This window comes from Diabrotica undecimpunctata, chromosome 9, assembly GCF_040954645.1.
Source record: "Diabrotica undecimpunctata isolate CICGRU chromosome 9, icDiaUnde3, whole genome shotgun sequence".
NCBI classification, from domain to species: Eukaryota; Metazoa; Arthropoda; class Insecta; order Coleoptera; family Chrysomelidae; genus Diabrotica; species Diabrotica undecimpunctata.
The window spans coordinates 132,358,049-132,373,598 of NC_092811.1; the positions used below are offsets into that span (position 1 = coordinate 132,358,049).

Genomic DNA, 15,550 nt, shown 5'->3' on the forward strand with positions numbered 1-15,550 from the left:
GAGTTATCAGTTTGCTACAGAAAACACATAGTTATCTTTAAATACCTCTAAAACTTTATCGTGTCTTGTAAATAACATATAACAACAATTAATTCTTTTATTATATTTTAATATGTTTTGAACGTCAGTATGATATTTTTAACTTGTTAGACTCATGAAAGTAGTTCACTGTTATTCGAGAATGTAGCAACTTGTAGGGTTTTAAGTTTCATTAGATATTAAAGTGAGGTTGTGAGTCTATTGGAAAACAGATAAGAAAAGGATATTTTAATGTGTAATTATGACAACCAGTGCTGTGACTTTTGTTGATAAAAGAGTAAGTGTACCTAACTGTTTTATATATGATCGTATTGTTTGATAAGAGTGACATTTACAACAAAGCTACTAATACCGAGGAAATATAGTTTGTTTCAGCGTTCCTACGAAATAAATAAACATTATTTTTATTGTATTCCGGTTTTTTGACAGCCTCCGAAGATTTCCAGTCTGCCCATCGAGTCTTCTACTATGTCTCTTTTTCTCATTTCATTTTAATTCCTTTCTTAGAGCTAATTCTAGCTCTTTTTGGTAGGTATGCTTTTTTCCTTCACGACTTGTTTTAAAATTCTATTTTTGTCCATGATATGACATGTCCATATCACACCAGTACGTTTGGATGTTTGATACTGCGATATTTTTACACTTAGATTTAATTATAAATGTAAATAATTATATAGAATTATTGTCCTCTAATGGGGGCGACAACGATAAGAAGTTATGACTAGAGACCGAAATATATGCAACAGAAAACAGTAAATATGGGCATATATATATGAACAAAATTGGCGCAAATATACAATTTTTTAAAGAATATGCGTAATATACGAAAATATGCAGACGATAGTTGTCGTCTTGTTAATAAATCTTGCGTTTAAAAGCCAATTCATGTAATAATAATAATTTTAATCTAAAATGCTTCCCTGCTAGTATTTACAAAGACGTATTTTCTATAGATTGAAGTACAATTTTGACATTTATTTATTTTAATATTTAGGGTGGTCCGTAAGTAATTGTACTAAAAGAAACAGTAGATTCTATACTTTAAAATATTACGATTTAAGCCAAATTGCTTTTATAAAATGTTGATATTAACAAGGATACAGGGTGTTAAAGTGCAAAATTAAAATTTTATTTTTTGCTATAACTTTCATGTTTGTAAACATTTATGTATAAAAATTTACAGCTGGGTACTTTTAAATATGAGAAATTATAATTTGTCTAGAGTAATAAGGCAATTACTCTAGACAACGAAGAAAAAATAGACAAAAACATTAATACTTCTGAATTTTGGTATAAAATACCATTAACTAAAGTTAATAGTTAACGAAATATTAAATAAAATAAATATATCAGCAGGATAATTAATAATAGGATTTGACAAAATAACAGAATAATAGGATTTTACATCAAAAATTTTACGTTTTATGTTAAATTAAAGTCATAATCAAAACATTTTATTTACAAACTAAATTAAGAAATAGTTAAACTAAATAACATAACTTTTTGTCAAAGTGAGTGTTCGATATGTTCACCATTTTCTTTAATGCATTTGTCAATATATTCCATAAAAGATCGTCTTATATTAAATAGCATCATTGGTTCTAAAGAAACTGCTGCAGTATTTATTTCTTCCCATAGTTGGTGGCGAATGTTTATGGGATTCTTATAGACACGTTGTTTTAATGCGCCCCATACACCAAAATCAAGCGGATTAAATTCTGGGCTAAGTGGTGGCTATAATGTATAATGGATGAATATATTATTTTGGATACATATCCAAATCATATGGTATATTATGGAACTACATCTTATTTGTCGCAGAAGCTAAATAATGTATTAAACTGTGATGTATCTCGTTCATTGGTTACTTATATACACACGGAATAACCTATCGATGACATTACTTATTTATATGATTACGATATAGCTTACAAGTAACTACAATTACATCTCGAACAAATGGACTATTATGATTAACTAGCGAACTAATATTATGCTGAACTAAATTACCTGTGTGTTTACTATATTTATAACAATATCGGTTATTAGGACAACGATGATGTTTTTGTAAAAATGCTGAGTCTTTCAGGTTAGATTTGTAGCAAAAGTATTATGAAAAAGGACACATATGTGTTATTCAATACCTGTGCTCTAGTTTCTATTTGTTCTAATAAAAATGGGTAAACAATTTACGTAATAAACAATAAGTATTCTTTTTGGATTTTTTATGAATTTAATAATTAAATCAATATCTCATCACATTGCCAAGGAATATGACTACCACGACCAATCCAACGTTCAGAAAAGTTGTATTTAAGTATGTTCTAACTGCCTTCTCTCTAGATTCTGGTGGTGTACCATCTTGCATAAACCACATATTTTGGGTTTTTAGCATTTTATAATAGAGAAAAGTAATACAACGCCATTATAGAAACTTAAGAAGCGATAGCAAAGGGAAATTGTAAACATGATGACGACAACGTCTGAATACGGCACCTAAAGAAGAAGATGAAATATGTTTTCTCCAATAAGACATTTAGCACCCATAACAAATCATTTTGTAATGTTACATTATCATCTTTGAGTTGTTTTAATAAGAATAAACTATGAATTATGCTTATCTACAGATATTCAGGGCTTTACCGCACAAATATCAAACTAAGAAATATTGTGCAACTGACTTATAAAATGCATTTATCTCGAAAACGGTTAAATTTTAAGGTTACTAACAATTATACCTTTTCTTTGTAAAAATAATGTATCTTTAATATTTTTTAACACAAATAGAGGTAACTTAAAGAGCGAAAAAGTTAAGTGCAAATTTATGCCACACATCTGGCATATGTGGCGCCCTCTATTAGTTATATTAAAGTAAGTATAAAATTATAATTTATCCTACTCAAATGCAGCCAACTGTAAATTTTTGTCCAAAAATATTTACAAACGTAAAAGTTATAGCGAAAAATAAAATTTTAAATTTCCAATTTAACACCCTGTATCTTTCTTAATATCAACATTTTATTAAAGCAAGTTGGCTTAAATCGTAATATTTTAAAGTTCAGAATCCACGGTTTCCGTTTGTACAATTACTTAGGACCACCCTGTATACAAAATAATAATTCACAGTTGAATGCAGTGTTGGTCTTACGGCCCTCAGCGATGCCGCTCACGTCAGCACAGTGGAATCTTGACCTCTTTTACCATATTCAAAACCGATATCATTTAGTAGCCTACAAAATGTGGTTTTTGAAAAAGCTGGTAGGTCCTCATCATCCTTCACTGTGTTCATTATGCTGTCGGCGGTTGGTGGTATGTTTTCCAAAAAAAAAAATCATGGACAATGTTTCTTATTCGAGATTTCACTCCCTCATCGTAAGTATTCTCACGTGAATTGGACTGGAAACTGTTTTTCTTGCCTTTTTGTACCGGTTTCAGTTCGCCTTGCTGGGCTTATTCGCGGATGTCATAAATTTTGCTCATAAACACTCTAATTGCAAATTTTCGAAACTTTTTCCATAGTAATTGTCAAGCTGTCACCATGTTTTAAGTTCAGATGATAGTTCAATACATTTAACACTGAGTTTTAAAAGAAGCTTTCAAATAGAACTGAGCTTTTCTAGTTTTTGCCAACAAGTTTTTGGTCTAATGGCCAGTACCCAAATCGGCAGAGACATGTTTGCTTTGCGTGGACAATGGGGATAAAACTGATTCGCTTCTCGTAATAACTTTACAATGATCTTTATTTCCCAAAGAATGTGTTTGCTATGGAAGCCATTGAAAATTGATAAAAATATAGATAAGCTGTCGAGAATGAGTTTTTGATATATTTTAGCTTTTTTATAGCATTTTTCTTCGTGGTATTGTTTAGTTCGAGAATGTAACTCCCTTATTTACACATCGATGATTGAATTATGCTTTAGTTGAAACAATAATGATAGTCTTTCATACAGCCGTAGGCAGTTGTTGTGTGAGCGTATATTCCAGTGGTAGGTTTCTTAAATCCGGTCCTGATGCGCCGCTCGGGGCAAACCGGCAACGTGGTCGGCCGTTCTCCCGTAAGAAATACATTGCCCATCTTATCTGCACTGCATTCTTACTGTGGCTTCTACAGTAATGTGTTTCTTTTAATTTGCAATTAAAATATTATGGTAAGATAGTTTTGAAACAAATTCAGATTTCTGCTTTAATCTGGAGCCTTCTAAAAATTGCAAGGCATGGCCAGACGATGATAAAGATGTTAATAGAGACATGGGGAATCTAAAATTTGCATTCCACGACATGTCTATTCATCTAAGCAGAAATCCTTAACGAATTTGTTTCTCGTACTCATACAGAGTAGATCCGAATAAAATGAAAACGACAGAAAAGATTTGATTTCACGTTCAAAGCGTCTATGTATCTATTGATACGTATTTCGACTTAATAAGTCTCATCAGAATAGTTATTCATAGCCGTTCTTAACGTGAAAAATAATCTTCTCTGTCTTATAAGGACGTCCATAACGAAGCCATGTTATTGTTGCTTCCTTATAAGACAGAGAAGATTATTTTTCACGTTAAGAACGGCTATGAATAACTATTCTGATGAGACTTATTAAGCGAAATACGTATCAATAGATACATAGACGCTTTGAACGTGAAATCAAATCTTTTCTGTCTTTTTCATTTCATAAAATATTATGCTTTCTATCTGTATATACGTATATACATGTTTATAATTCGAAACACTTCTTTTAACATCAACACAAGATATTGGTGAATTTTTAAACTTGTTTATGTTGGAAGACAGTAGTTCAAGAATGGTACAGGATCATCTTGATGCATTTTCGCAACTTTTTCTAAAATAGAATATCCCGACTTTCTGTTGGAAAAATAATGCAATTTATTTCTTTCAGATATGCCTACATTTCCTTTAACCATACAAAAAGATTCCTTATCATGATTAATCAAATTGACTAATTCAAAATATATTCATATATCAAAATCCAGGGGGGGGGCAAGTCAACTCAAATTTTTATTTTGATCCATACAACTTAATAAAAACTAAAATAGCCGATTGCAAAAATGCAAAAATATAAACATGATTTACAAACAGTAAAGAAATACCAGAAAAGTAAAAGTAATCTTAAACAAAAAATTATTAACAACATATTTTATGGTATGACTTTATACATACAAATTTTATTATACAAAATTTTTTATGTAGGAATAAAAAAATTAATTTTAAGCAAGGATGTTAAAAAATAGTAATAAAAAAAGCAGGTACTCTGAGATACGAAATGCAACACAAGCAATAGTGTAGTTTAAATAATATGTAAGTAACATAATATCTGAATTGAAAAATTTCTTTTACTAGGAAATTAAAACAAATATTCAAAACTGTACTACGTTGAAAGGGTTAGGGTAGGGTGTACACCCTTCTACTACCATGCTTAGCCGAAATTGCATAAATAGTCAAATGTGTGCAATCTTCAAATACTTCGCTGGGTACCAACTTATTTATATTTGACATTAAAAATTTGTACTATGTTGTAAACAATTGAAGAAATTTAATTAAAAATTTATTTGTTATAATTTATTATAAAAAAATTAACATATTTTGTCAGTTAGTATTGTATGTATTATAATTTATTGAAACGAATAATTTCCCAATAGAATCTAAAATGGTAAAATGTTAAACCCAACAAAACGTAAAAAGTAAACTTGATATTGAAGGCTAGTGCTCTGTATCTTGTGAAAATAAAAACTGAAGGTTTCTGGGCTTTTGTCCAAACTCATCTATTACTTTTTTAATAAAATTATTTCGATTGTTTTCTATTTTATTTCTATGAACGCTCATCATACATAGCCCATCTAATTTTTGCTCACTTATAGTGGACCTAATCCAGGTTTTAACCCTTCGAAGAGTTGAAAATGATCTTTCAATCGTGCATGTAGTGGGAGGAAGGCACAGAGAAATTTCTATAGCTTGGGCTATAGCTGGGTAAAATAAGCAATGGTCTAGTAGCTCTATCATTGAAATATCTTCTACATCTAAATTGGTTTGATTTTTCCAATAACAGAGCCACAATGATGCCTGTTCTTTTAGATTAGTAATTTTGTATAAATTATTTATGATTTCTATTATTTTGGCGAGGTCTTCTTCAGTTAATTTTATTATGTTTTTGGGATGCAAGTTATACAATAACATACCAGGATCATTGTCTTCTGAAAATCTGACACCAAGAGAACTAATTTAAGAATCTAGGTACGGAATAAATAATGACACTCTAAAAAAGTCTTCAGCGGAATTAACCGCATGGTTCGACCGTTGTGTTTGCTTTCTAGGAGCGATTCGTGGTTTTTCAAGGGTAATACTTAGAGATTCGGCATCATTTGTACTCTTTTCAAAAATTGTTTTAAAAGTTGTTTCCGCTTCTTGTCTGTGCTTTGTTATCATATCAAGAAATAACTGTATATGATTTTTAACTGCCAGCATATCTATTGATTTAGTTTGTAAAATGTTTACTATGGGTTCTAAGAAAGAAGAATATTTAGAAATCAAATTTAGGGAAATTATAAAAGTGGAATCAGATGTGGCACATGAAAGCTGCTGTGCTCTTGATCTTGTTGAGCAATTAAATTTGTTATCTGCTATTATTGTTTCTAAAACATTTTTGATTTCAATAAAATTTACTAGGCCACTATACCAAATATTTAAGTCAAACAAGTAAAAACGTGTAGCATTTATTAAGCGGATATTTTTTTGTGAGAGTAAATTTTGCATTTGACATGGGACGAAATAAAGTTTAAAATTGTTGGTACAGGTACACTTTCTACCAATTAAGGCTTGATACCTACGACATCTCAAAATCCCTCTTTGCATTGTACAATATTATTATGGTAGGTAGCTACATTCGAGGCATTGTTAAGGAAGTACCTACCGCATTTCTCGGTATTTCGCTAGATTAGTTTCCGGTTGTTTGCTGTTTTGAGGTATTGTTGCAAGTTTCTCGCCACAATATGCGTAAATAATGTATTTTTTTTTAAATATACTTACATACATACTGATTTTTTAAATAATATTACTAATGATAGGGGGGGCAACTGTCCCCTCTTGCCCCCCCTATGGGCGCCCATGACAAAGAGTCAAAACAACTTTACAAAAATTTGGAAGACAAAAACGAACACAATATAGTAGATTGTGTTCGTCCACATATCAATGAAATGTTAAAAGAATGGAAAAACTACATTTCTGAATTATTTGAAGATGAAAGAGTAGAACACTATACACCAATTGCTATAACGGTTATCTACAACATAAAATTTTGAGGAAAATACTAAGGTCCGGCTGCTTTGTGCGGTTTTAGTTTTCTATAGCCATTTCTATTCCTGGCGTTGTTGGTTTATTGGTGTAAACTCTTGGTATGTTGATATTGGGGTTTATATTTTGTTCGTTTTCTATTAATGTTGGAACTGCACTAAGAGACTCGCTGAAATATTCATGCCATCTTTTGACTTGTTCTTATCGTGATGTTAAGGCAGAGTCGGATCATGGTGCTCGTCGGGTAATTGTGCGCATCTATGTTTCTAATCTCCTATTTAATAAAATAGCAAAAACTATATTGTAGCGCCATCTATTAGCAACTTCAAGATCTATCCCATACAAACGAACGTCGGTAGATACTTTACCGGTTGATAATTATCGTTTACATGTTTTCGCGTGGTATCTAATTGTTTGTGTGTTGTTTTTTTTCTTGATAAAAATATAGTTTAAAAAGTACATGTACACGTTATTTATTTACCATTTTAGACACTGGTATATTTAGTTCTGTCCGATTCTTTTTCGTTTTTATCCAATTTTGTGTTATGTGGTGAAGTGGAGGGTCGTCTAATGGTGCGCATTGCGCACCATTACCCACCGAGATATACAGTGTAGGTAAAAGTTTATGGTCGGTATGGTAAAATTTAACAGGATATCTAACACAGATATAAAATCATATTTTCAGCGAATACGACAAAGATAACAATCATATTTCCTCTTGGTCTCCCCTCCATATTTGACGCTCATTGCCCATTGGTGAGACGATTAGTTCCGATCAGAGATATTTTACATATCTCTGGTTCCGATCCTAATATAAGAAACTAGAAGTGGGTCGTTGACATTTTAAATATACAAATAGTACTTACATTTACATTACACATTATTAAATCGCGAATCGTCTAAATTGACATTTAAAAAGTTTAAATTTCATTTAAAAAGTTTTTCCACTTTTCTTGTTAGCCGTGTTCTTCTTTTATTTAAAATTAAACCAGATTTTGAACATGTGTTCACAAGGAACAGATTTTGTTACAATACTACAGTATTTTATGAATATAGTGGTTAAGTTAAGATATCATCAGACAAATACATGTCGACTTCTTTTATATCTCTCGATACAGGTGTATGTTTAGATGAGTCATGTCCAATTCATCAAAAATACACCATAGATTTAAGTCATCTTTATCATTTTCTTTTTCTTGTACTGGTTGATTTTCAATAGTACAATCTTCTTTTTCTTTTTTTATAGAAGTAACCAGCTTCTTAACTCTTTCTTTTGTTTTTTTACCTTCATTTTTATCAGAAAATTCCTGCATTTTAAATCATTATTTGTCATTTTTGAATCTACGGTTTCTCACTGGTAAGCCACTGTAAACGTACACCTGTATCGTGAGTCCATTACAATGGTGGAAAAACCATCGCCATGTATATTCTAACTTAACCACTATATTCATAAAATATTGTAAAAAATGTTCAAAATTTGATTTAATTTTAAATAAAAGAAAAGCACGGTTAACAAGAAGTAAAGTAGAAAAACTTATGTTTTTAAATATCAATTTAGACGATTCGCGATTTAATAATAACGTGTAATGTAAATGTACGATTTACTATTTATATTGTTTAGTTTATTTTTCAAGTTATAATAAATATATCCTTCATTAGTTTCTTTCACTTCAATAAATATACACATAAACGATAATATCCATTGTGTTTGTTTATTTGAAACTATTGGTAACAATCAACTAGTTACTGGTTTACGAAAAACGATTCAATTTCGTTAACGATAAAAATGTCAACGTCCCACCTCTAGTTTCTTATTTATCGCATGTGAGCTATTGCTGTTGCAACGCGACGTTGCCAAATAATTATGTATGAAGCTTGTTTATTGTTGGCGTTATAATACAGTTTATTATTTTATTGGAAATAAGGCACAATGTGACTTTAAAATAAGCTTATTTTGATGTTTAGATTTTTAATTCGGAAATCGTACTTAAAATACGAAACATTAATAAATTTTATTTATATAAATCGATTTCCGAAGTGGAAATCAAAATGTTAAATAACACTTATTGTAAAGTAAAATTGTGGCATATTTCCAATAAAAAACACTAAGCTGCTATTTAAATCCATTTCGCCCAAATTTTATTATCTTGGAACATTGTTCAAATGCTAAAAAACAACAGGTCAAATAAAACCAATAAGTTTGGCAACGTTGAATTTCCCCTTTTTTATTATTTCCACTCATGTATTTTCGGCGATATTTAAAGGGCGGACCTAATATACCTCTCTCTTTTTAAACAGGTGTTTCTCACTCCATCTCACATAAGGTCCATACCGACCAAAAACTTTTACCTACACTGTATAAAAGTATTTTGTTTCAAAAATTTTTTGTTAAAATCCTTTATAAAAGGTATATAAGTTAAAAAACCCAAACAGGCTATGTCATGAAGACAAAACGTTTTCGGAATCCATATTCCATCATCAGTGTCTAGGTGTACATGTTTTGAGCCACTGAATATCTGGGTAAAAACCCGTTAAAAGCTATATGTTACAATTTAGTTTACATTATTTAGTCTTATATATAAGGATGTTAAAGTTACCAGTGGATATGATAACATGGCAACGTACGACTCCACATTTTGTTACGTTTTGTGACTGCCATAAATTCTGTCAATGAAATTGAATACAGATTTTTCAATAAAGCGATCCTTATTAACATTTTGCAACAAAATAGGTCTAAACGTTCATATAACATGTTTTATTTAGAAAAGCCATTATTTTCTAGATGCCAAAATATCAACGAAAAACCACAAACGCGTCCGGGGATGCTGAAACTATGAGCACGGGTCTAGACTTCGTTAAAAATGGTGGTGAAATATTCGAAGCTGGAAGAAGGTTCAATATTCCAGAATCTTCTGTCTATTTTGGCTCATAATTCTGGTACGAATTATATTTTTGTCTCGTTATTTTGTAGTATTCTAACATTGAACTTTGTTCGTATAGGTCTATTCTGTCTTATTCCTAGCTATCTTGAATTCCATGTTCTTTTTCTTCTGCATCTTCTTTTTATATAGACATGACTGTCTGTTTTTCAATGTGCCTCCAGTAAGTTGTCGTTCCATCGTTTTCGTGGTCTTTCTACTGATCGTCTTCCTATTGGGAACCGTCTCTTACCGTCTTTACTGCTCTACTTTGTTGTCATTTGGTTTATATGATCGTTCCATTCTACTCTTCTATTTCTTACCCAGTTCTTGATGTTCTCCACCTTGCATGTATGTCGTATATCTGTACTTCTAGCTCTGTCACCTAGTGTCACCAATTTTTCTAAGTGTTTCCATCTCTGCTGTTTCTAACATCCTTTTTGTCCTCTCTGTGCCAGGTCGTGTTTCTGCGGCGTATGTCATTATTGGTCTGATGACTGTTTTGTAAATTCTGCCTTTCATTTCTTTCCCGATATTTTTATTTCTCCATATTGTTCCATTCAGGCAGCCTGCAGCTCTGTTTGCTTTATTCACTTGATTTTCCACTTCAGTTTCGAGCTTTCCGTAGCTAGATAATATGATGCCTAGATATTTAAACTCCATAACCGGTTCTATTATCTGACCTTCCAGCTCCAATTTACATATTAGTAAATTTGCTGTTGTAACCATGCATTTTGTCTTTTTTGGGAAAATTAACGTGTTAAATTTTCTGACGGCTATATTAAATTGGTGCAGCATACGTTGTAAATGATCTTCACTTTGAGAGAGTAGTATTGCGTCGTCTGCATAGCAGATTATTTTAAGTTGTTTTTCTCCCATTTGGTATCCTTTTTTAGTGCGTACTTTTTTTATTATTTTATCTATAATCAGGTTGAACAATAGATGACTCAGGGAATCTCCCTGTCTTATACTATGGCGAGCTTCAATAGGGTCGGTTAATTCTTCTTCTACTTTTACTTTTATTGTGTTGTTTTTGTAGATATTTTCGATCGTTTTGATTATTCCTAGAGGTATCTCTCTTGCGTACAGTAAATAGATAACGTCTTTTAATTTTACCCGGTCAAATGCCTTCTTAAGGTCCACGAATTCCGTGTTGGGATACGAAATAAAATCAATATGTTACTGAAACAAAGAAAGCATCGCTATGCTATATAAAAAATCCTTCTTAAAAATGTCTACTAATATTTATTATTTTTGTAGTTATGTTATACAGGACAAAACTGCCAAATGATTCCACAATCATTAATGCATATATACGGCCCGAAAGTTGAAAGTTTGGACTTGAGCTACAACGATTTAGTAAGTATTCGTGGTATAGAAGATTTTCCAAATTTGAAAGAACTGATACTCGACAATAATCAACTAACGGACCTCATTGCTGTGCCGTACCTACCTCAGTTGCATACGCTGTCGCTGAATAAAAATAAAGTTAGTATTTTCTTTAGTTATACGGACATTCGATACTTTTGAAAATATTTTTACTTTACAAAACTATCATTTTATGTGTAGAAATAACTTCGGCTTGAAATGTAGACCATGGCGGATCTGTTTTGAGTTTCACCTAACTATATCTGCAAAAATCTGAATGCCACCAGACACATCCAAATTTAGTCGATTTTTTACAGATCCGCTCTGGTCTAATGTAGATTTGCCTAATCCAGCTAATATTTTTATAGATGTTTTCTTTTTTTTACCTTTTTTCTTGAACTTCCTGTAACCAATACAACGCATTACACTATACCAATACAATAATCAAATTTCTTTCATTCATGTATTTCGTCCACATATTTCAAATGCATTTTTTTGTAATAATAATATCCATATTTCTATAAATTGTTATTAATTGACTGTATTTTCGTGTTCTAACTTATTTTTTCTACTACACTATATTTTACATAAATAACTTAAACAATATAACTTTTCTTATACTATAGATTGAAGATCTTTCATCACTGCTGTCAAAAATATGTACAAATTTGCCCAAACTGACCTACTTAAGCCTGCTCGGCAATAAGGCATGTCCTAATGAGTTATCAGGAGACGAAAACGACGAGAATGATTATCAGAGATACAGGTAATAAAATTTTATAATGAACAAAAAGACTATCTTACTTATGTTAGTATTTATGTGGTGGTGGCACCATCACATCTAGTTAGAGATTGATAATTTGTACTGTGCAAATTATAAATATGCATAATCCTCACATGCGTTTTAGATGCATAGCTTGGCAATTCCTTTTCATTCTTTTCGATTTTCGGTTTTCACTAACTCAGTTTTGAAAGTTTTTCTGTTTTAGGTTCATCTGTACTTCATCGAGCCTTCTTTTCTTTTTCTAGGACGTCCTATTCTTTTTTTAATTCTTAGCTCTGTTTGCTTCAATTTCTTTGGTGTCCTTTTTCTATTCATTATCATCTTCAGTGGTGCTACAGTTTTAGTTGAGCCCCGACCTTTCCCAATCTATTTCGCCAGTCGTTTCTATTCTTTGCCAACCGTTGCTAGTTTGCTGCGCCGATCTTCCTCCCGTCCTCGTCGACACCATCCCTCCATCCCAGTCTTGGTCTACCTCTACTCCTATTTCCTACTGGTGCTACTAATAATAATAATTTGCCTGGGTGGGTAATTTTCATTTGATCTTGACACATGTGCCTAGCCTTGACATCCAAGCCTACCTATTTTTATGTAAGATCTCTCTACCATTAACTATTTCCTTATACTTCTCGTACAATTCGAAATTATATCGTCTTCTCCAAATATCATTCTCACACATTGGGCCCATTATTCTGCGTATTATCTTCCTTTTGAAGACGAGCAGGCGACACGATTTGCGTCTGTTTTCTGTTTTGGAGATGGTCCATGTTTCTGATCCATATATCATCACTTTTAGGATGAGTGTTCTATATATTGTTAACTTGGGCTTTCGGCTTAAATTTCTGTTTTTCTTATCTGCTTATTTAGTCCAAATAACATTTGTTTGCTATCAGTACCCTTCCCTTTACTTCTTCAGGTGTGTCATTATCGCTTGATATAAGAAAACTCAGATAGGTCAACTTATTTACTACCTCAAAATTATAGTGGTCTATGCTAAAGTTTTGTTCGGAGTTTCTAGCTCTATCTCTGTTATTTGGCATCGACGCTAACCAATCGTCAGCGTAAACTATAATATATGTTGACTAAGATTGTTCCCCTGTTGTGTAACTCGTTATCTCTTATAGTGTTTTCTAATTTTATATTAGAAGGGAAGACACGCCAGCGCATCTCCCTGCCGTAATGCCGCATATGCTTCAAAGGCTTGTATTTGCACTCTGCAGATCACTTAAACTCACGTATCACAAAAATCTGGTCAATTGACCTACCCGGCCTAAAACCGCTTTGATATTCACCAAGGAGTTTTTCCACGTGCGTAGTTAAACGGCTGTACAGGGTGTTGGAGAATATTTTGTATATTGTGTACAAAAGAGTTCTGCTTCTTCTTCTTCAAGTTTCGCTCCTATCGGAGATTGGAAATCATTCTGGCAATTATAATTTTGTTGGTTACGCGCCTGAATAGTTCAATTGAACTGCATCCAAACCATTCACGGAGATTGCGTAGCTACGAGATTTTACGTCTTCCTACGCTTCTTCTGCCTTTGATTTTACCCTGCATTATATTCCTTAGTAGTTCGTATTTTTCGCCTCTTATGATGTACCCCAAGTATTCCAATTTCCTGATTTTTCTGGAATTTAAAACTTCGCATTGTTTTCCTAGTTGTTCGAGAACTTGTTCGTTTGTTTTGCGATCCATCCATGGTATTTTCAAAATACGTCGGTAACACCACATTTTGAATGCTTCTAGGTTTTTAATGCTGGATTTTTTAAGTGTCCAAGCTTCAACCGCATACAAAAGGGTAGAGAAACTATAACATCGAAGGATTCTTATTCGGAGCGATATATTGATATCGCGATTACAAAAAAGTTTTCTCATTCTATTAAAAGTTGAACGTGCAATTTCAATGCGGCATCTTATTTCTTTTGTCTGATCAGTATCTTCTGTGATCCATGCTCCAAGGTATTTGTACGAAGATATTTGTTCAATTTCTGTATTATCTAGTACTAGCTTAACTTTGATGTTTTGTACTTTTGTAAATACCATGAACTTGGTTTTCTTCAAATTTATTTTTAGTCCATAATCGTTGCAATATATATTTAGTTCTTGAGCAAGGTGTTGCAGTTCTTTTAGTGTTCCTGTCAGAAGGACGGTGTCGTCAGCATATCTTATGTTATTAAGTGGCGCATCGTTTGTTATAAGTCCCTCACTGACCTCGGCAAGCGCTAGTTCTGAGATGGATTCACTGTATAAATTAAATAACAAGGGTGATAAAATACACCCTTGGCGGACCCCACAGCGAATCTGGATATCCTCGGTCAATTCATTTTCAACTTTCACTTTTCCTGTTTGGTTCCAATAGAGTTTACATATGATTCTAATGTCTCTACTGTCTATGTTTTTAGAAGAGTTTCATAAGAGTTATACTCCTGTAATTTTTACATTCCAAAAAATCTCCGTTTTTGTGCAGTGGACATATGCTTCCAGTGCACCATTCCTCAGGTATTTGTTCTTCTTCCCAGACTTTGACTATTATGCTATGAATTTGGAGCGATTAATAAAGCTTTGCGATGATTAATTTCTTTCAAAAAATTGTAGGTGTTATGTCCTGTACCACATAAAAAACTTAAAATTCTTAGACTCTAGGAAAGTGAACGACACAGAAAGATGTGAAGCTTTACGTCGTGGAAAATTCATGAACGTTATTAAACCCAGCAGATCGGTACCATTCACAGATATAGAAGTACCACTTACTATAGAAAACAATCATTTTAACCCTCTTCCAAAAAATATCAGGTGTCCTGATGATTTCAAAGGTATGTGGCTCAATTTAATTCTGTAATGAGCGATATCCTAAAGCTCAATGTTAGTGACTATATTACTTTTATTTCTATTACTCATTTACCGAGAAACTACAAATGCAAGATTGTAAAGCGGCATAGAAATAGGAGATATACATAATTATCCATTTTTTTATATCTATTTTTAACTTCTCTGTTATCTTTTAGGTGTTTATGGAAAATGCCAATATAGGTATAGCGGAAAACATTCAGAAGGCAATCGTTTTATATCCAATAATGACTTATAATGGACATATTTATATTTTATAATAAATTTTTATACTTTGTCTTATTATTATAACTTATT

At 32.1% G+C, this 15,550-nt stretch overlaps 1 protein-coding gene across 2 annotated transcripts; it reads left to right on the forward strand.

Annotated features, from left to right (window-relative positions):
* On the forward strand, positions 1-15,530 carry LOC140451490 (leucine-rich melanocyte differentiation-associated protein). 2 transcript variants are annotated; one of them, XM_072545324.1, is made up of 5 exons: positions 1-316; positions 11,520-11,618; positions 12,254-12,393; positions 15,002-15,219; positions 15,412-15,530. In XM_072545324.1, exons 1-5 carry the CDS (start codon positions 281-283, stop codon positions 15,489-15,491), a joined length of 573 nt encoding a protein of 190 aa, XP_072401425.1. In that variant the 5' UTR covers positions 1-280; the 3' UTR covers positions 15,492-15,530. The 2 variants fall into 2 exon arrangements, with proteins under 2 accessions (XP_072401425.1, XP_072401424.1); XM_072545323.1 differs by having other exon boundaries at positions 2-316; positions 11,520-11,747.
* The last annotated feature ends 20 nt before the right edge of the window (positions 15,531-15,550 follow it).